The 22534-nt window shown below is 41.4% G+C and overlaps 1 protein-coding gene across 1 annotated transcript; it reads right to left on the bottom strand.

The window, feature by feature from the left end:
- Positions 1-1493: 1493 nt before the first annotated feature.
- Positions 1494-20025, bottom strand: LOC146176657 (uncharacterized). The gene is made up of 4 exons (XM_084581352.1): positions 20004-20025; positions 19001-19719; positions 16696-16741; positions 1494-3801 (listed from the first exon to the last, which is right to left on the bottom strand). Exons 1-4 carry the CDS (start codon positions 20023-20025, stop codon positions 3137-3139), a joined length of 1452 nt encoding a protein of 483 aa, XP_084437478.1. The 3' UTR covers positions 1494-3136.
- Positions 20026-22534: the final 2509 nt, after the last annotated feature.

Here is a 22534-nt window from a genome sequence, read left to right as displayed (position 1 = left end):
AACGCAGCAGCAACAATATTAGTCAGAAAGGTAAACTTTGTCGGTTTTGTGCTGCTTCTAGTAAGACAACTTTCATTATCCAGCAAATTCCAGCATTATTGCATATAGATATATTCATCAGAGTATACAAGAAGTCTGTGTTCAGTGCAACTATGGGAAGTTGCAGGAGGCTGAACAGAATATTGTGCCCCAAGTTATTGAGCAGGTATTGTGCCATGTGTGATAGGGTCACTCCTAGACCACCCATAGCTACTCACCGGTTACACTGACAGCGATGCTGCTCAAGTAAGCAACATGAGCCTAAGACAGCACTCTAAAAGAAATTCCACAATTCTCTTCCCTGGAAAGAATCAAATTCCTCTTCTATTGAGCCTCCACTGCCACCTCCGTTCTCTCCGTCAGAAATGCCAAAGGCAGAAAGGAAGATGAATCATGCAGTTGCTATGCAAAGAGCAGCAGGGGAACTATGAAAAGAAAATGCGTTCTTCACTCGAACAGCATCTGTTAATGCCTATATAGACGCAAGTAGTGAAAGAAAAGCCACACAGGCACGCTTCCTGAGGTTTGTGTTATGACGCAGATCTGGCGATTTCAGGGGGCATCCAGAGATAATTGCTCATATTGCTTCCACAAGCCAATGCCATACGTGACAAGGCATCACTGTGCTCCTGCGCGAGGTTAGCTATTCTCGATTAGTTCGAGAGACGCCATTTGAAGCTGAATGCGCACCACTTGGTCCTCAATTTAACAGCTGCCCTGCCAACCATTGCACACGAGTCCATAAACTGGCTCGGGACATGTCAAGCACACCTATGTCACTTAAAAAAAACTGACCCTCCACGATGGCGTCCTCAGCACAGAGGTGCAACAATGCTGTATTCTGAAATGAAGAGCAAGAGAGCCAAGAAATGTGCTGCAGCTTTACCCTTCATTTATGCTAGTCATTTACTAGGTGCTTTTCATGGAAGCCCAAATACAGCTGCACATTCCTTCGTTCTTGCCACAATGGCCAAAGCACTATGCCACCTGATCCTCGTCTCCCTCCACTTATATTCTGGGAAGGGATTCCCATTTCTCTATTCTACCACCTGCTAACCACGGAAGCTTCCATTACACTTTGCTGCAACCTACCATGGCTCGTAGGTGGTGTATGCCAACAGCACCAAGGATGTGCAATCCCAGAATGGTGTCTAAGCGCACCACTTGGCAATGATCGAGACTTGAGTTAAGGTAAATGTATACATCTCAAATATGTATTCATTACCCAAAGAAAATAGCACATAATACTTTAGCAAGTACTCGATTAAACGATACCTTTGCTTCGTTGCTATAGCTATGTGATGTTAACCAAATGCTAGAGAAATCACGCTGTTTACGCCATGAAGTTCTCAACAAAAGAAGAAGTGAAGCCTACAAGTTTATACGGAGCGCTTCACATGAAGCTGAAAGAAAATTTGGGGCACGGATAGCCGCAGTGGTTGGAATAGCTTGTCACCTGTGTGATTTACTAGGCCCAAGGATGCAAATGATACTACAAGGAGGTATGCATGACAATCTTTTAATACAGAAAACATATTCCAAATGAACAGCTGGGATATTTGAGGAAAATCCGATGGCTAGGTAAATAATAATCCAGCCATACAACCAATAGAAGTAGCCATTCCATGAAGCATTTGATAAACTGACAATACTAATAGTTTTGCAATATAAGTTCAGCATCACTGTGCATCTCCTTGTTTGAAATGGCAGAGAAAAGATCTTTAAAAGGTAATTATGTAGAAATACGAAAAGGAGATTTCTAGAATACCTGCGCATTAAAGTCATTTAAGGAGTTTTAAAGCAGCCCTTTGTAAAAAACACAAGCACAGGAGAGTACAGCAAAAAATAGAACTCTTTTGAAATACTAAAGGTCAAGCACACAAGATACGTTTTCCATCAAAATGTCTAAGAATAAAGTTGCATCATATTAGCTGGACTGGAATAAACAACTCCTATTCAGTTATACAACACAAACAGAAAAATAAAACAGTAAATACACACGCATAGCCATGAAAAAAGGCACTGCCGATGATAACTGAGAAAAAAGCAAGACTTTCTTCAAGGATTAGGTTTCAAGACTCATAATGTCAATGTCATAACCACTTCTTGCACTTCAAACAAAATGGCTAAAAGACAGTACAGCAAAAAAAAATTGTTAATGAAAATTAATACGCAACATCAAACAAGCACATATATTTGTAGCCCACGTACTTCGTTTGCATCACAGTTCATGAGCCGAAAATTAACTGTGAAATACAGCACCTAGGCATCTCGCATATTTTTTTTACAAATGAGACACCCGCATTAAGATATTACAAACACAATGTTCTTTTTAAGGTAACTGAAGAACCTATTTAAAGAAACAAATGTTTTTTGCTACTAAACTGGGAAACATGCAATGCAAAATGGCTGAATAATTCTAAAGTAGATGACAAGCTGCACTGCCAGAATATCGAAGGCAGCCTTCCATATTAGAGCACCCCTAGTTGACGTCAATAAATTCTAGAGGACATGAGACTAGTTTAGGCCCTTGCATAATATCTTGAATGCAAAGTGACAACCAAAAAAAAAAAGATATGGCATACATCAAGCCAGCTGACATCGAACCAGAATATCCAAGAGTAAGCGAACTTGTCCACACCACAAAAAAGCTCAAACAAAACAAGGAGGAAAGCCAATCGAGAGTTACTGGGTTGTTGTCTTCTTTCCTTGCGTCATCATCAGCGTGATGTCATCAGCGTGATGAATACCCTTTCTTAACTATGAATACCCACGCAGCCAACCTTTCAATGTCACTACAATTAAGGATTTGTCAAGGTTATGCTCTATGATTTACTTTTCCCAGAGTTCCCAAATTGATGTACGCTTTTATATGTGCCGACTCCATAAGCTTCGAGTACTATATCTATTATGATATCAATAGACAGGTAGAAAGCAGTTTAGAGAAAGTTTGTGATTACAAGATTGCAGTTAAAGTGCACAAAATATGAACATGGGTTTAAAGAAGTCTCTTTTGCAGATTAGGTACCTGTTATATTTCTCCAAACCGTTGTACAACCCACACACTCACCAAATGCTGCCATAAGATGCCATGAGTTCATAGAACAGTGAGTGACCTATTGTGAACTTTCTTTTCATGGCGCTTCAGGCAATGCTTAGATGCAAATGCCACAGAGCAAAACTGACATGCAAATGGTTTTTCTTGCTTATGGCTTCGCACATGACCCTTCAGATGCGAATTCTCCGTAAAGGCCATTGGACACAGGTTGCACTTGTAGGGCCTCTCTCCAGTGTGAATGCGAAGGTGCCTGCGAAGGTGACTGCATGAAATAAACTTCTTGCCACAATGTGTGCATTCGTAAGGCCTCTCGCATGTGTGGATGCGAAGGTGCACTGCTAAGTAACTGCCTGTAGTAAACTTCTTGCCACAATGTGTGCACTCATAAGGCTTCTCGCCCGTGTGGATGCGAAGGTGCTCTGCTAAATCACGAACATGAGTAAACTTCTTGCTGCAATGGGAGCACTGGTATGGCCGCTCGCCTGTGTGAGTGCTAAGGTGACGTTTCAGACTGTCCTTTCTTGGAAAAGCCAGGCTGCACTGGCTGCACCGAAAGTTGCGCTTCCTGGAGTGACTCAGCTGGTGGTTCTTGAACGTACTGAGGATGTCTGTGGCAAACCCGCACTCAGGGCACAGGAACCGCCTGTTTCTACCTGGTGGTTTTTCTTGAAGTGAGCTGCTCCGGCTGTCATTTGCCAGTGAGCCTGCACAATAAGAGAAAGCATAAGTTAACAAAACTGAATGATTTACAGCACACCCACCTCATATGAAAGGTTAATGAAATGTGAGGATATTCTTAAGGAGAGGTTTTAATTTTACTGGGATATGTGGTGCAAAATTTAGAAAAATAAATTTCAGGACTCGTCATGAAGCAACAGGTCATAAAACTTAAAGCTAACAAGCATGTCTCAAAAGCAAATAATCAACAAAGAGCCAGAATAGAAAAAAACGAGTTGACATTACAGCTCAGTAAAAACCTACATATTCAGAAACACTATATAACCTGAATAAAGTTCAAAAACAGAACTGCATAGACAGTACTTACCGACTGTTTTTAGCACCTTCATTTCATACAAGTATAATACCCATGAAGTATATCAGTGAGAGTTACTTTTACAGGTGGCCTCCATGGCAGTACGGCAAACAGTGCACATTCTACAAAACACAATGGCAGTCCTGGAAACTGTCTACATCCTAGAGACACCTGCTTGAAAATTGCACCATAGCAAGAGTGCATATGTAAATGCAGTTTCACTCTATTAGCACCAACTCAACTTTAATAAAGGTGGGCACCATCGGTTGCAACAAGGTGCCATTACTAAGCTCACTCTCCCTTTGGCAGTTGGAGGCAAGGCACGCATGCCTCCTAAGCACCGCATAACAAAAGAAAGTACATGGGTACACCTTGAAAGGAATGAGAAGAATGTGAAAGAGAAATACATTTCTCAGAGATACAGATGTGCTAAGGGTCAACATGTATCATGAGCTGAGTACTCAGAATAATGAAAAGTGCGCACAGCTTTCAAAGCTGGTCTCCACAAATCCTGTCCAGTAGCGAGTTAGCACCATCAAATTACAACAGCAATTGATATCACTATATATATACAAGTAGGGATGTGTGAATGTCGAAATTTTCTAACACAAATCGAATATAGGAAGAAAATGCCTTTAATGTCAAATACCTGATCAGCAGAAAGCAAAATAGAAAACTAAAGTATACCTAATGTTGTTTGTCTTTTTTTCTTTAAGAATTCACATGGTATGTGCAAATAAAATTAATCTAGAAGTGTACACCTTACTGGAAAACCAAGCGCAAGGTTGCTATGCAGGGAGCACCCGCATAAAACTGGGATGCAACTGTCATATTGCTGCTGAATACAGCAAATTCTAGTTAATTTGACTTTCATGGTACCAGAAAAAAATATCTGAATCAACCGACTGCTTGAATTATTGAATAGGCCAGAATAAACTACTGAAAATGTTTCCATTACATAACTTTATCTCAAGAAAACAGGCCCGATGATTGCCTGCATTTGAGATTGAATCATGTGAGAATGGCATCTTTTTTTGGTTCCATCAAGTGCTTCACTTGCGCACACTGTAGGGAAGGCCCGCTTGTGCACAGTCAATGCGAGCAACCATTATGGTGAAGCATGCACTGCGTTGAAGTGGGGGTGAATTAAAAATTGTATTCAGTAATATTCAAATATTCAAAAATAATATGTTTCTGAAATATAAATTGAATAACAGTCATATCTGATTTATACTAAAAATTTTGAATCATCACACGCTTCAACAATAAGACCAGGGCAAGCTACCCTGACCTAATGAGAGCTGCTATCAACACAGTGCTTTTCAAGTCCACTCTATGCTGCAGAATATTATTATATTATACCTTCTGCACTCGGGATGTGTGCAGGCAGCTGCACTCATAGCTGATCAAAAAATGTTATATTGCTATACAAAAGTCATTAATCAAAACAAATAGATAGATATATTGTGAGGCAGAAAGATGCACCAGTGCATTCAGCTTTCTATTTCAGATAAGATTTATAGTTGCACTAACAGTGACCAGTTAAATTAGTCTTGGGAAAAAGGCAGATAGACATGCACTACAGGGACTGCACCACAAAACAGCCAAGTATCCTGCAGATGTAACCAACCAATAATAGCGCTTTTTCCGGACATTACAAAACATTGATTTGTATCCTATGTATAAACCCCTCTTGTTGGTGTGTTTGAATGCTAAATATACCACTATGCCTTTCTGAAAAGCAGCCCATTTTCTGAGAACTTGTTCTCCGAGCCGTGCCAAGCCAAATGATTTTCCAATATCATGGATGATGAGGGATGCAGGCCCCCACAAGGTTGATATATAAACTAAAAGCATAGCCTTCATATTAGAAGAAACAAGCCCCCGGATTATTCATTATTAAAAGCGTAATGCTGTGCATTCCAAAATCCACAGTGACCAAATACAATGAGCATGTCATTCCCCTTATAGTGCATCCAAACACCTTAGTGGCAATGTATTGAGGTACTGGCCACAAAAACTTAGTGCCAGGATGTTCTGAAGAAAGACAAAATGAAATGGCAGCAAAGTAGTCACAAGTGGAAAGGCTACACGGAGATAGGCAAGGTATAGATAGTATGGGCAAATGCGTGTTCACACATATTGTAAAATGCAAAGGAATACAGGCACAGAAAATTGCAACAGTGTGTAAATGTGAAATGCACAGAGCAGGTGATGCTGAGGAACTCTTCCATTAGCTATTCTTCAGTTGTGAGGGAAGATGAGCAGCATTGCCTTCTTAAAAGGAAAGTATGAAAAGGTGGTGCTGAACCTGCAAAATAAATAAAAGGAGAAAATAAGTAATCATTGCCCAGAATGTTTCTCCAATATTGCTGATGCCCTTATTTTACTTCCTTTTTTTCATACAAAATCATATAAGACGTGTGACAACAAACAGGTGGTTCTGTAAAGCACTGAAGAATCCAAAGGAAAAGCTTATGCGCAGCACCAATGCTTGCTCAAGGGTTTGAAACAGGCAATGAGCCCAGACACGGATATTTTGGTTATACCTGTGACTGCTGGAGCATACAAAAAGCTGCGCATGCAAGAAATTACTTGAAAGGAGCCTCGTTCGCATTGCAAATGTTTTTTCGTGTGACAGTATAGAAAATGCATGAATTAGCATGTACAGCAAAAAAGGAAACTAGGGGTGTGTGAATATTCGAATACAGATAGAATATGCTTGTCATTCGATTCGTATTCAAAAAACTGACATTTGGATTTTGAACATCTGAAAATTACCACATATACTGAAAACATTCGAACTCAAAGCAGCTTCACTGCAATGCTTGAACATGCAGACTTGCAGTGCTGGGAAAGCACTCTTCACGAAAGTTCTTCTTCAAAAGCGGCCTCTCTGCGCTTTTTGAAGAGGGCCTTCCCGACACTGCGTGAAGGGAAGCAGTTGACGAAGCCTGGAAAAAAACAACTTCCTCACTTCGGTTTCATCTCAAATCCAGACAAGCATCGTACTTATGTTCATCAGTTAAAATTACTGTGATGTAAATGTTTTTTGCAGCCTTTTTCAGGATGGGTATTTTTTCGGTCCTTTGAAGGCTGAACATACGAGAGCTTGGCGTACTCAGTAGTGATATGACAGATACAATAAGGTCCTTCATGTACATAAAACCAGTTCATAAAATCCTGTAAAAATTTCTATAATTTTTCAGCAGAGTGTGCCTCCTGCACGACTGTAGTCTAATTTTATCACAATTACATGTGATTTCTGAAACAAACAAGAACAATGTTTCCGATTTTTTTTTAATTTCCATTTCTTTTCCCCTGACCAAATATTAAATATTCAAAGGAATTTCTTACCCACATTCGTATTCAAAAATTTCAATATTCACACACCCCTAGAGAAATAAGAAGGACGTTAAGTTTTTTTCTCTCTATAGCACACAAACAATTATTCAAGGTTCTTAATGCCAGTTTTGCACTATGAGAAACTAGTGTACAAGTAAAGGTGATAGCATTTCTCACACTATTTATACTCTAGATATCGCCATATTTATTTACATCAAAGCCCAGAGCTCAAATCCAATACTGAAAAATTATGTCTAGATCAGTGCATCTCAAAGTTAAATGACTTGATGATGAAGACCTGATTTCAGAGGCACAAAGGCAGTCTGATCAATGAGCACATTGTGGTTAATGAGAATTTGGCTCTCACAGGACAAGGTGAAAGGGTGATTCTCCAAGCCATTCACAGCAAAGAAAATATGCACCCACTGAAAACCAGGTGGCACTGAAAAAGAAGAGTGAAACTATCTTGTAGTTACAGGATCAGATAACCACAAGCAATCAGCTACATATCCTTTTAGTGAAAATGGCAACAATGCAAATGGTGCAATACAATAAAACAGTTAAAATTGTGGGGTCCGAGCCCACTGCAGGCAGTATATGGTTTTTCCCCTACTGTCTAATTGCTTATCTCCACGATTACAGATTATTCAACAATCAACAGCATCAACAAGAAAAACTAGCTTTTCTTGGTGTCCATGGCTATTGGCTCCCTTTGTACATACCTCCTAATGAGCCCCTCATTTCCTCTACATTTGTTAGCTACTAGAACATGTAGGGTGGAACTATATATCTCGATAGATAAGCCTTAAAGTAACTGTCACCCAATTCACAGTTTACTTCCACTTCTCATCAGCATGACAATAGGCAAGAAGGTTAGATGAAAGCAAAGTAGCTGTCATTTTAGTAAATGATCAGAAATACTGAGGCACTGTATGCCTGCCAATCCGTCCAATTGGCAAAAATAAAGTGCATTACATCTTATGAAAGCCTAAAAACCATGAGGATATTCGAAAGAATTATTTCACAGGTGGAAGCGCCAACTGCAAAACTAGCGCCATAATCAGCAAAGCCATGCTTTCAACAACTGCAATAATAATAGATATGTAAGCATAACTAGGCCGAAGGGAAAGTGAATGCAACTCATCATTTTAAAAAAGCATACCCGCATTGTTGGCAACAATGCCTCAGTATAAAATTTTTTCCTTCCTTCACATCGTGGAAATCTGATCAGTTTTTGTGCAAAAGGCATTCTAGCAAAAGACTCAAGTAACAATATGAGCTAGGTGGTAAGACTTATAAGCCGCACTGAACGTAAGCGGGCTGTGAGGACACCCAGAACAGGGCTTTTTTTCTAATGCTAGATTGAATAGACAAAAATGCCAAATTTGTTTTTCTGTCACTAATCATTTCACTCAATTTGAATGTGAAATACACTCTAAAGCTACCTCTTAGAGGTAATGCATTTTCCAGTATATTTACAACCAACTGCTACCATGAGTACCATGCATCACCAACAGCGCACATGCTTTGGAAGTCCGCCTTGAATAAAACAGTCATGAAAAGCATGGCCTTATTATTGGGCCACTCGTCTAACACATCACTTATGAACAACATTCAGTAAAAGGCTGTGTATTCCACATTCTGGTGACCAAAAAGAACCATTGACTTCTTTCAAGTGTGATTTAGCAGCAGGCCCCTTTATGGCAAAGCAAGCAGCTGCAAGAGGGAAAAACAAGAAGGCACCGTTAGAATTTCTTGGTTAGAGTAAAGAAAACTGAAAGAACAGCACTTACTAAGGAAAAGGTAACATAGCAATGTAGAAAGCCATTCAAATGTGCATCATAAAAGAGGCTTGTAGAACATTTAGCACAACAAAAGAAAGCTTGTTTCTCAAGTCAAGAGGAATGCCATTTAATGCTTTGTTTCGTTTATGGGGTTTAACGTCTCAAAGCGACTCAAGCTATGAGAGATGCCGTAGTAGAGGGCTCTGGAAATTTTGACCACCTGGGGTTCTTTAATGTGCACTGACATCGCAAAGCATATGAGCGCCTCGTTTTCTCCTACAGCGAAAAGTGGTTGCCACGGCTGGGGATCGATTCTGCATCCTTGGTCATAGCAGTTGAGTGAACCAACTACTGCACCACCACAGCGAAGCTTTAACTGGATGAATTCTGGCATATCCCCCACAAGAGATTTAATTTACAGCTAGAATGCTTACTTAGGGGTTAGACGGCTCGCATTCGTGTTGGCTGCTACACTAAACTTGGCTCAAGAAAAAAATTCAGCGCACCCCATAGTATAGGGTACTGTCGCTAAGGTCAAGTCCTGTGCTCTCGCTACCATTTTACAGAAGGCCTTGCACGAGCTATGCAGCGAGTGGCAAGCTCTCATACCGGTTTCCATTTGGTGAACAGGAGCACGTTTAGCTGCACTAAAAGTGCTCTTGCGAGTTTGGGCGCCGACCAGTGGTTGAACAGGAGCAGAAGCACTGTGTTCTATTGGCAGAGGAGGCGCTCTTTTGGGGTCCCAAGAGCAGCCAAGAGCAGTCCTCGGTGTTTCGTTGCCAGCGGCAGAGTACAGGGAGAACGGAGGAAGTCACATGACCTTTTGGACGTCACTTCTGGTTATTCGCTCGGAGCCCGGGCCGGACGGCCGGCAGATACGGGCAAGGCGAACGCGGGCAAGGCGAACGCGGGAAAAGTTTAATCGCATGACGTCTGACGTCACGTGCTCCCCCTCGCTATGCTGCTCTCCGAGCAGCATGAATGTTCCATTGGGGAGATGAGAATGCGCGCCTCCAGTGCTCTCGTGCACTGCTCTGGGTGCTCGTTGCTCTTCCTACTGTTCGCCCAATGGAAACCGGTACTAGCAGAACAGCGTGTTCTGAATAGTGGGACCTTATCACTTAGGGGGACAGGAGAATGGCGGGTAGCGGTGCACATGCCTAGAATGAAAGCCGCACACCGTGCCATTTTAGCCCAGCATTCCATGCGTACACATTGTCACCACACAATTACCCTATCTCCCTCAGGTGTAGGGTCTCCCAGTTCTAAAACTTGAGACCCAATTCTAGTTTGTTTGATTTGTGGAGTTCCAAAAGAAGAGTAGTGCTAGGGCCCCTAAAAAAGGGAAAAGGGAAGAAGTGCCCATTGTGGCCACCAACAGAGCCTGGTCATATCTCCAGGAATATTTATGGATTTCAATTTACATGTTACAACTCATTTTACAGATCATGATTTCCAAGCTATAACCAATGGAAGGGAGTTCATTTAAAGCCATGCTTTCAGCAAACATTTTAACAAAAGAGCACTGTAAACCTGCATAAAAAAAATTGTAGGCACTAGCATCAACGGCGAACATTTTAAGCCTCATGGCATACGCGTCAACTCTGTGAAGCATTGTCGCCTTGAAAAATCCCGAGCATGCCTCTAGGCAGCATGATATGCCCATGTCTACAACCACAAAACAATTATGATCATAGCGGCAACGAAACCTTCACCTGAAAAAAATGTCGAGAGTACAGGTTATCTCATGCGGTAGAGGTCAGCAGAAAGGAAACTGCCAGTGCAACAAATTATTTCAGAAACTTCCATTAATGGCTTCTTCATTTCTTTACATATGTGATGACATAATCATGTAGCATGACTTATATAAGTAATGTTCTTGCATATATGCTGAGTGAATTTCGTTGATCTGTGAAATTTTGCTTTCTCTGCTCAACAAACGCTCTAATACCTGTGGAAATAAAACAATTGTATGACACGTTTCTAGCAGTGAGCCAATGTTAGAGGCAGCTGAGGTTATTATAACCTCTGTGCCCCTGGCATGCACTGTGGGTGTAAGTTGTTCCTCTGAATGGCAGAGTTGCGAATTAGAAAAAAAGCTGCAAGTATTAAGCATCAGTAATGAGCTCCTCTTTTAACCATGGGACCCAGAGGGGCCCCAGTGGAACACAGCAATGAAACACCATAGCAATAACCAGAGGTGCTTTATGCTGTAATCTAAAATTCTCCTAACTGGGTCTCAAGATCACTCTTTCTTGCCATTCCTACTTTCAACTGCTTAGAAATTAAAAAAAAAAGGGGGGGGGGGGGGGGGAATTGGAAAAGGATGGAATTTTTGTTTTACTACCTTCTAAGCATAGAAAGATTTCCTTTCGCTAAATTTCAATTAGTCTATCAAAGAGGCAATATATGAACCAAAAAGAAAATCAGTGGTAAACGCATTTTGTTCGGTGATCAGCTAGCTCATGATCAGGGTGCGCTGCAGCCCCACCGCCGTCCTTTACCTTGCCTCTGTCGTGCGCAGACGCTATCAGAGACGCAATGACGGTATCCACCCTTGAGACAGGGGCGCCATACGACACATCCGCATTTTGGCAGTACTGTGGCAGTTATGGCTACATGAGAGGACATGGAAGCTGTTCCATAGGAAGCAAAGTCCGATGGATCAAACCATCAAACACTAAAGGACATGCTAACTGATACATAATACGAATATGAATCCTGCAACCAGCTAAGCGCGAGCAGATGACAGGTCCTGTTGCGAGTGAAAGTCAGCACAGCTTCCTCCGCTGTTCCCACATCATTCGCTGCATTCGTAGCAATGTTCATGTACTTTCGCGAACAAGATTCGGCTATGCCCGTGAACGAGAGTGCACATGTTGCAACTGTTCAAAACGATCTCTTCACTTCTGCCTCGGGAATAATGCTTCGAATTGAGCTCATGAGCGTACTCATTTTGTTAACACCGCGACAAACATGACCTCTATTACAACTGACTCATTTTACAGCCTTCGGCTACTTCGGTGTTGTCCTGACTCTTTTTACAGCCTTCGGCTACTTCGGCGTTGTCCTCGGGATTGGTGCTTGACACGACGAGAGCACAACAAAGGGGTGCTGCTTCTGTCGCTTCAAGATGACAGGCAATCAGTAGTCCACTGCAGTAACTGCAGTCCATGTGCGCTCACGACTCAGTCAGTGCACAACTCTTTACCATATAAGCACGCATTGACAAAAACGAGCACTTCCCGAAGTCGCTGTTTCAAAATATAATGTTAACTTTTCCAAAATCGTGCATAGAAGTACTTGAACCATGAATCAAGATTGTCGCCATAGTCGATGCCTACAGCGCTGCTGCTACATTGGCTGGTGCTGAAGTCGCTGAAGTGGCCGAATGTAAAGTAAAAGCTGCGCTAGGGTGTGGGAGCTGAGCGCTTCTTCCCTCGAAGCTGATGTGGCGAAAATAAATCTACATAAAAAAATCAAACCCGCCCAAATTATTAACCGAACAGGCATTCCTGTGTTGTTACCATGTTACCACGTGGTTGTCACACTGCCGCTGGCGCCGACTAACGACTGCCATGAAAAACTTGCGCGGAAACGTGTTGAGCGCAAAGGGCGTGGTTTGCAACGGGTCGTCTGGCAGTGCGCTCTTGCCGCGTCGTCTGCTTCACCTGCCTCGCCTTCACTGCCTTCGTGGTTTGATGATGTCTCGTGTTGTGACACAAAGCAGCTCTTATGTAATATTCTAATCGAGCCTGCTCTGGTGGCATCATCTGTGGCTTCCCCCGAGATGAATACAGAGCCACGCTAGGATGGATGGGTGGATGGATAAGGCTGAGCCCTTTGAATCGGACGGCGGCGTCACAGGCCACTTAGTCGTGAATAGAAATATAATTTGTACCCATTCTTGCCTTGATTTCAGCCACCAATCAGCTAACCTTCGGTTATTTCTACGCTTTTACAGTGTATTTTTCCTCCATTATCCTTAAACCCCAATGCTTTGGCTAAATCTGCCCCCTTGTCCTGAACTATAGGGCGGAGCCCTTTACAGGAAAAAATAAATTAAGTGTTCAGCCGTTTCCTCATCCTCCCCACACACACCGCACAGCATGTCTATCTCTTGGTACTTGACTCGGTACATCTTAGTCCGCAATACTCCTGTCCTAGCCTCGAACAACAATGAGCTGGCCCTAGAAGTATCCAACATTTCCAATGCTGATTTGGTCTCCATCCCTGTTTTCCACAGACCCCTCTCTGTTTAACTTTTTTCTTCCATGAATGGAAGGATGGATGGAATATAGGAGCGCCCCCTTTGAAACGGGGTGCTAGCAGTTGCTATCATGCTCATTTTTTCTCCCTATATCTTAATTATTGTTTTAGATTGGTTAACTATACCATCATTCTATTTATTGAATTTTTGTCTCTACATTACTAACATTATGCCACTTTTCTGCTTTTAAGCCACCAATCTTCCAATCGTTTTTGCTAGCTTCCACCGCAGGTTCATTCACCCGGCCTCAGGTATCTCTAAACCGCAGACCTTGAGGAGGAGTGACTGCGCTTGCATCGATTTCCAGATGGATACAATTACGTTCGAGTATAATATGGTCAATTGTTTGTGTGGAGTTACCACATACTGCTCATGCACCATCTTCACTGTTAAATTTGTTTTTGTAGCTAAGGCACCCTTATTTAGCTTCAAAAAGTAGGGCACTGCCTCTTCATTTATCAAAGAAAGCTACCTTCCTGGTCTGCCTTCTCCACTTTCGGTATAGTTCCACACTCAGTTTCTTTTCCATCGAATTTATCCGATTTTTACCTTCTATGTTTTTCACCTGTTGCTTAACGCTCTTTATTTCTTCGTCCTTGTGACCAGCATACTTACTGGTTAGTTTCCTAGTTCTTTTCCTCCATTGTGAGTCAATGATTTTTAGGTATAGGTATTTAAATACTTTAGCTGCCCATCTGTTACTGTCCAATTTCCTCAGGCATTCCTCATATAATATTTTGCTCTGAGCTTCCCGTACTTCGAAAGATGCCCAGCCCATTATCTCCCTTTACCGCCTCATTTGTGGTTTTGCCGTGGGCACCCAGTGCTAATCGTGCGACGGCTCTCTGATTTAATTCTAATATCGACTCAACTCTGATTTTAGGCACAAAACCGCATTTCCGAAAGTAAGCCCGGGAACCATAATTCCTTTCCAATTACCCCTGAAAACCTCATACCTCTTGTATCCCCACACTATGCTTCATTATCCCGACATTTCTTTGCCCTTTTGCCTTAAGTGATTGCTCATGCTTTTCAATGTATGCCGATCCTTCGTTTACCCATACCCCGCGATATTTATATTCTGCTGCTCTGGGTATTTCATGGCCTTGTATTTTAAGACCCTGATAAGTTGAGTCATTGAAAATCATCAGACCCGACTTAACTGTGCTAAAACTGAAGCCTAGAGCGTCCCCTTCGTCTCCGCAATACTTAACTAGAGTTTTCAATTCTTCCTAACTCTCAGCTAGCAACACAATATTGTCTGCATACAGTAAACCGGGGAGGCGCTGCTCTACCGCCTTTCCGCCTAATCATTACGACAGGTTAAGACCTGGGTTACTTCCTTGTATCCTAAATTCCAGATTTGTCTTATTCCTATGCATACCTTGACAGCTTCCATACTTCTTATCCCTTCCCATGTAATTTCTACTTTGTTATCCCGGTATATTTCCTGTAGGAATTCTGTTATCTAATAACCAATACATTCTTCTTTTAATATGTTCCACAGGAGTTCCCTGTTTACATTGTTGTATGCCCCGTTTATGTCCAGGAAGGCCAAATACAAAGGTCTATTTTCCACTCTAGATATTTCGATGCATTGGTTAAGCACGAATAGGCTATCATCAAAGCGCCTACCATTTCTAAAGCCGTTCTAAGTTCTCCGAGTATCTTGTAACTTTCTACCCGTGCCTGCATCTTTAATTTCACTCCCTGCATGGCCAACCTGTATATAACAGATGTTATGGTAATAGGCCTGTGGGATTTTATGCGCATCTTTCTCCTTTCCCATTACAAATCAAATTCATTTTACTTTGCCGCCAGCTGTCCGGCATTTGCTTATTCATTACGATTGTTTCCAAAGCTTTTAACGTTGCCTTACTTCTTGGACCAAGGTCATTAATCAGCTTCATCGGAATCCCATCTATTTTTGAGATGCGTCTTTAGGAATACTTTTAGATTGGTCAATTCTGAGCTGCTTTGTATTCTGCTATCTTGTGTTGCTTCCTGATTTGCGGAGATTACCCTATCGTCGTTCTTAAATAACTCGGCTATAACTGATGTAATGTAGTTCACTGCATTGTCTCCCTTTAAACAATTTCCCTCATTATCTTGAATCCAGTCCTACTTTCTTTGATTCTTTTTACCTAGCCAACTTGTATGGTTCCAGAATTTTCTTGGTCCGCCTCTAGTGCCATCATGTATGTTAGCCATCCAGCGATCGGTGGACTGGTTTATTTTACTTTGTACATCAAGTTTCTTTTGGCCGTCAGTTAAAACTGCCCTGCATCAAACAGGAAATGCAGCAGAGTGCTGAAAATAAATATAATGCAGCAACGCAGCAGCAACAATATTAGTCAGAAAGGTAAACTTTGTCGGTTTTGTGCTGCTTCTAGTAAGACAACTTTCATTATCCAGCAAATTCCAGCATTATTGCATATAGATATATTCATCAGAGTATACAAGAAGTCTGTGTTCAGTGCAACTATGGGAAGTTGCAGGAGGCTGAACAGAATATTGTGCCCCAAGTTATTGAGCAGGTATTGTGCCATGTGTGATAGGGTCACTCCTAGACCACCCATAGCTACTCACCGGTTACACTGACAGCGATGCTGCTCAAGTAAGCAACATGAGCCTAAGACAGCACTCTAAAAGAAATTCCACAATTCTCTTCCCTGGAAAGAATCAAATTCCTCTTCTATTGAGCCTCCACTGCCACCTCCGTTCTCTCCGTCAGAAATGCCAAAGGCAGAAAGGAAGATGAATCATGCAGTTGCTATGCAAAGAGCAGCAGGGGAACTATGAAAAGAAAATGCGTTCTTCACTCGAACAGCATCTGTTAATGCCTATATAGACGCAAGTAGTGAAAGAAAAGCCACACAGGCACGCTTCCTGAGGTTTGTGTTATGACGCAGATCTGGCGATTTCAGGGGGCATCCAGAGATAATTGCTCATATTGCTTCCACAAGCCAATGCCATACGTGACAAGGCATCACTGTGCTCCTGCGCGAGGTTAGCTATTCTCGATTAGTTCGAGAGACGCCATTTGAAGCTGAATGCGCACCACTTGGTCCTCAATTTAACAGCTGCCCTGCCAACCATTGCACACGAGTCCATAAACTGGCTCGGGATATGTCAAGCACACCTATGTCACTTAAAAAAAACTGACCCTCCACGATGGCGTCCTCAGCACAGAGGTGCAACAATGCTGTATTCTGAAATGAAGAGCAAGAGAGCCAAGAAATGTGCTGCAGCTTTACCCTTCATTTATGCTAGTCATTTACTAGGTGCTTTTCATGGAAGCCCAAATACAGCTGCACATTCCTTCGTTCTTGCCACAATGGCCAAAGCACTATGCCACCTGATCCTCGTCTCCCTCCACTTATATTCTGGGAAGGGATTCCCATTTCTCTATTCTACCACCTGCTAACCACGGAAGCTTCCATTACACTTTGCTGCAACCTACCATGGCTCGTAGGTGGTGTATGCCAACAGCACCAAGGATGTGCAATCCCAGAATGGTGTCTAAGCGCACCACTTGGCAATGATCGAGACTTGAGTTAAGGTAAATGTATACATCTCAAATATGTATTCATTACCCAAAGAAAATAGCACATAATACTTTAGCAAGTACTCGATTAAACGATACCTTTGCTTCGTTGCTATAGCTATGTGATGTTAACCAAATGCTAGAGAAATCACGCTGTTTACGCCATGAAGTTCTCAACAAAAGAAGAAGTGAAGCCTACAAGTTTATACGGAGCGCTTCACATGAAGCTGAAAGAAAATTTGGGGCACGGATAGCCGCAGTGGTTGGAATAGCTTGTCACCTGTGTGATTTACTAGGCCCAAGGATGCAAATGATACTACAAGGAGGTATGCATGACAATCTTTTAATACAGAAAACATATTCCAAATGAACAGCTGGGATATTTGAGGAAAATCCGATGGCTAGGTAAATAATAATCCAGCCATACAACCAATAGAAGTAGCCATTCCATGAAGCATTTGATAAACTGACAATACTAATAGTTTTGCAATATAAGTTCAGCATCACTGTGCATCTCCTTGTTTGAAATGGCAGAGAAAAGATCTTTAAAAGGTAATTATGTAGAAATACGAAAAGGAGATTTCTAGAATACCTGCGCATTAAAGTCATTTAAGGAGTTTTAAAGCAGCCCTTTGTAAAAAACACAAGCACAGGAGAGTACAGCAAAAAATAGAACTCTTTTGAAATACTAAAGGTCAAGCACACAAGATACGTTTTCCATCAAAATGTCTAAGAATAAAGTTGCATCATATTAGCTGGACTGGAATAAACAACTCCTATTCAGTTATACAACACAAACAGAAAAATAAAACAGTAAATACACACGCATAGCCATGAAAAAAGGCACTGCCGATGATAACTGAGAAAAAAGCAAGACTTTCTTCAAGGATTAGGTTTCAAGACTCATAATGTCAATGTCATAACCACTTCTTGCACTTCAAACAAAATGGCTAAAAGACAGTACAGCAAAAAAAAATTGTTAATGAAAATTAATACGCAACATCAAACAAGCACATATATTTGTAGCCCACGTACTTCGTTTGCATCACAGTTCATGAGCCGAAAATTAACTGTGAAATACAGCACCTAGGCATCTCGCATATTTTTTTTACAAATGAGACACCCGCATTAAGATATTACAAACACAATGTTCTTTTTAAGGTAACTTAAGAACCTATTTAAAGAAACAAATGTTTTTTGCTACTAAACTGGGAAACATACAATGCAAAATGGCTGAATAATTCTAAAGTAGATGACAAGCTGCACTGCCAGAATATCGAAGGCAGCCTTCCATATTAGAGCACCCCTAGTTGACGTCAATAAATTCTAGAGGACATGAGACTAGTTTAGGCCCTTGCATAATATCTTGAATGCAAAGTGACAACCAAAAAAAAAAAGATATGGCATACATCAAGCCAGCTGACATCGAACCAGAATATCCAAGAGTAAGCGAACTTGTCCACACCACAAAAAAGCTCAAACAAAACAAGGAGGAAAGCCAATCGAGAGTTACTGGGTTGTTGTCTTCTTTCCTTGCGTCATCATCAGCGTGATGTCATCAGCGTGATGAATACCCTTTCTTAACTATGAATACCCACGCAGCCAACCTTTCAATGTCACTACAATTAAGGATTTGTCAAGGTTATGCTCTATGATTTACTTTTCCCAGAGTTCCCAAATTGATGTACGCTTTTATATGTGCCGACTCCATAAGCTTCGAGTACTATATCTATTATGATATCAATAGACAGGTAGAAAGCAGTTTAGAGAAAGTTTGTGATTACAAGATTGCAGTTAAAGTGCACAAAATATGAACATGGGTTTAAAGAAGTCTCTTTTGCAGATTAGGTACCTGTTATATTTCTCCAAACCGTTGTACAACCCACACACTCACCAAATGCTGCCATAAGATGCCATGAGTTCATAGAACAGTGAGTGACCTATTGTGAACTTTCTTTTCATGGCGCTTCAGGCAATGCTTAGATGCAAATGCCACAGAGCAAAACTGACATGCAAATGGTTTTTCTTGCTTATGGCTTCGCACATGACCCTTCAGATGCGAATTCTCCGTAAAGGCCATTGGACACAGGTTGCACTTGTAGGGCCTCTCTCCAGTGTGAATGCGAAGGTGCCTGCGAAGGTGACTGCATGAAATAAACTTCTTGCCACAATGTGTGCATTCGTAAGGCCTCTCGCATGTGTGGATGCGAAGGTGCACTGCTAAGTAACTGCCTGTAGTAAACTTCTTGCCACAATGTGTGCACTCATAAGGCTTCTCGCCCGTGTGGATGCGAAGGTGCTCTGCTAAATCACGAACATGAGTAAACTTCTTGCTGCAATGGGAGCACTGGTATGGCCGCTCGCCTGTGTGAGTGCTAAGGTGACGTTTCAGACTGTCCTTTCTTGGAAAAGCCAGGCTGCACTGGCTGCACCGAAAGTTGCGCTTCCTGGAGTGACTCGCATGGTGGTTCTTGAACGTACTGAGGATGTCTGTGGCAAACCCGCACTCAGGGCACAGGAACCGCCTGTTTCTACCTGGTGGTTTTTCTTGAAGTGAGCTGCTCTGGCTGTCATTTGCCAGTGAGCCTGCACAATAAGAGAAAGCATAAGTTAACAAAACTGAATGATTTACAGCACACCCACCTCATATGAAAGGTTAATGAAATGTGAGGATATTCTTAAGGAGAGGTTTTAATTTTACTGGGATATGTGGTGCAAAATTTAGAAAAATAAATTTCAGGACTCGTCATGAAGCAACAGGTCATAAAACTTAAAGCTAACAAGCATGTCTCAAAAGCAAATAATCAACAAAGAGCCAGAATAGAAAAAAACGAGTTGACATTACAGCTCAGTAAAAACCTACATATTCAGAAACACTATATAACCTGAATAAAGTTCAAAAACAGAACTGCATAGACAGTACTTACCGACTGTTTTTAGCACCTTCATTTCATACAAGTATAATACCCATGAAGTATATCAGTGAGAGTTACTTTTACAGGTGGCCTCCATGGCAGTACGGCAAACAGTGCACATTCTACAAAACACAATGGCAGTCCTGGAAACTGTCTACATCCTAGAGACACCTGCTTGAAAATTGCACCATAGCAAGAGTGCATATGTAAATGCAGTTTCACTCTATTAGCACCAACTCAACTTTAATAAAGGTGGGCACCATCGGTTGCAACAAGGTGCCATTACTAAGCTCACTCTCCCTTTGGCAGTTGGAGGCAAGGCACGCATGCCTCCTAAGCACCGCATAACAAAAGAAAGTACATGGGTACACCTTGAAAGGAATGAGAAGAATGTGAAAGAGAAATACATTTCTCAGAGATACAGATGTGCTAAGGGTCAACATGTATCATGAGCTGAGTACTCAGAATAATGAAAAGTGCGCACAGCTTTCAAAGCTGGTCTCCACAAATCCTGTCCAGTAGCGAGTTAGCACCATCAAATTACAACAGCAATTGATATCACTATATATATACAAGTAGGGATGTGTGAATGTCGAAATTTTCTAACACAAATCGAATATAGGAAGAAAATGCCTTTAATGTCAAATACCTGATCAGCAGAAAGCAAAATAGAAAACTAAAGTATACCTAATGTTGTTTGTCTTTTTTTCTTTAAGAATTCACATGGTATGTGCAAATAAAATTAATCTAGAAGTGTACACCTTACTGGAAAACCAAGCGCAAGGTTGCTATGCAGGGAGCACCCGCATAAAACTGGGATGCAACTGTCATATTGCTGCTGAATACAGCAAATTCTAGTTAATTTGACTTTCATGGTACCAGAAAAAAATATCTGAATCAACCGACTGCTTGAATTATTGAATAGGCCAGAATAAACTACTGAAAATGTTTCCATTACATAACTTTATCTCAAGAAAACAGGCCCGATGATTGCCTGCATTTGAGATTGAATCATGTGAGAATGGCATCTTTTTTTGGTTCCATCAAGTGCTTCACTTGCGCACACTGTAGGGAAGGCCCGCTTGTGCACAGTCAATGCGAGCAAGCATTATGGTGAAGCATGCACTGCGTTGAAGTGGGGGTGAATTAAAAATTGTATTCAGTAATATTCAAATATTCAAAAATAATATGTTTCTGAAATATAAATTGAATAACAGTCATATCTGATTTATACTAAAAATTTTGAATCATCACACGCTTCAACAATAAGACAAGGGCAAGCTACCCTGACCTAATGAGAGCTGCTATCAACACAGTGCTTTTCAAGTCCACTCTATGCTGCAGAATATTATTATATTATACCTTCTGCACTCGGGATGTGTGCAGGCAGCTGCACTCATAGCTGATCAAAAAATGTTATATTGCTATACAAAAGTCATTAATCAAAACAAATAGATAGATATATTGTGAGGCAGAAAGATGCACCAGTGCATTCAGCTTTCTATTTCAGATAAGAGTTATAGTTGCACTAACAGTGACCAGTTAAATTAGTCTTGGGAAAAAGGCAGATAGACATGCACTACAGGGACTGCACTACAAAACAGCCAAGTATCCTGCAGATGTAACCAACCAATAATAGCGCTTTTTCCGGACATTACAAAACATTGATTTGTATCCTATGTATAAACCCCTCTTGTTGGTGTGTTTGAATGCTAAATATACCACTATGCCTTTCTGAAAAGCAGCCCATTTTCTGAGAACTTGTTCTCCGAGCCGTGCCAAGCCAAATGATTTTCCAATATCATGGATGATGAGGGATGCAGGCCCCCACAAGGTTGATATATAAACTAAAAGCATAGCCTTCATATTAGAAGAAACAAGCCCCCGGATTATTCATTATTAAAAGCGTAATGCTGTGCATTCCAAAATCCACAGTGACCAAATACAATGAGCATGTCATTCCCCTTATAGTGCATCCAAACACCTTAGTGGCAATGTATTGAGGTACTGGCCACAAAAACTTAGTGCCAGGATGTTCTGAAGAAAGACAAAATGAAATGGCAGCAAAGTAGTCACAAGTGGAAAGGCTACACGGAGATAGGCAAGGTATAGATAGTATGGGCAAATGCGTGTTCACACATATTGTAAAATGCAAAGGAATACAGGCACAGAAAATTGCAACAGTGTGTAAATATGAAATGCACAGAGCAGGTGATGCTGAGGAACTCTTCCATTAGCTATTCTTCAGTTGTGAGGGAAGATGAGCAGCATTGCCTTCTTAAAAGGAAAGTATGAAAAGGTGGTGCTGAACCTGCAAAATAAATAAAAGGAGAAAATAAGTAATCATTGCCCAGAATGTTTCTCCAATACTGCTGATGCCCTTATTTTACTTCCTTTTTTTCATACAAAATCATATAAGACGTGTGACAACAAACAGGTGGTTCTGTAAAGCACTGAAGAATCCAAAGGAAAAGCTTATGCGCAGCACCAATGCTTGCTCAAGGGTTTGAAACAGGCAATGAGCCCAGACACGGATATTTTGG

The sequence above is a fragment of the Amblyomma maculatum genome, chromosome 10 (assembly GCF_055883805.1).
Source record: "Amblyomma maculatum isolate TAMU_Amacu chromosome 10, ASM5588380v1, whole genome shotgun sequence".
NCBI lineage: Eukaryota > Metazoa > Arthropoda > Arachnida > Ixodida > Ixodidae > Amblyomma > Amblyomma maculatum.
This window is presented reverse-complemented; position numbering and strand designations above follow the sequence as displayed.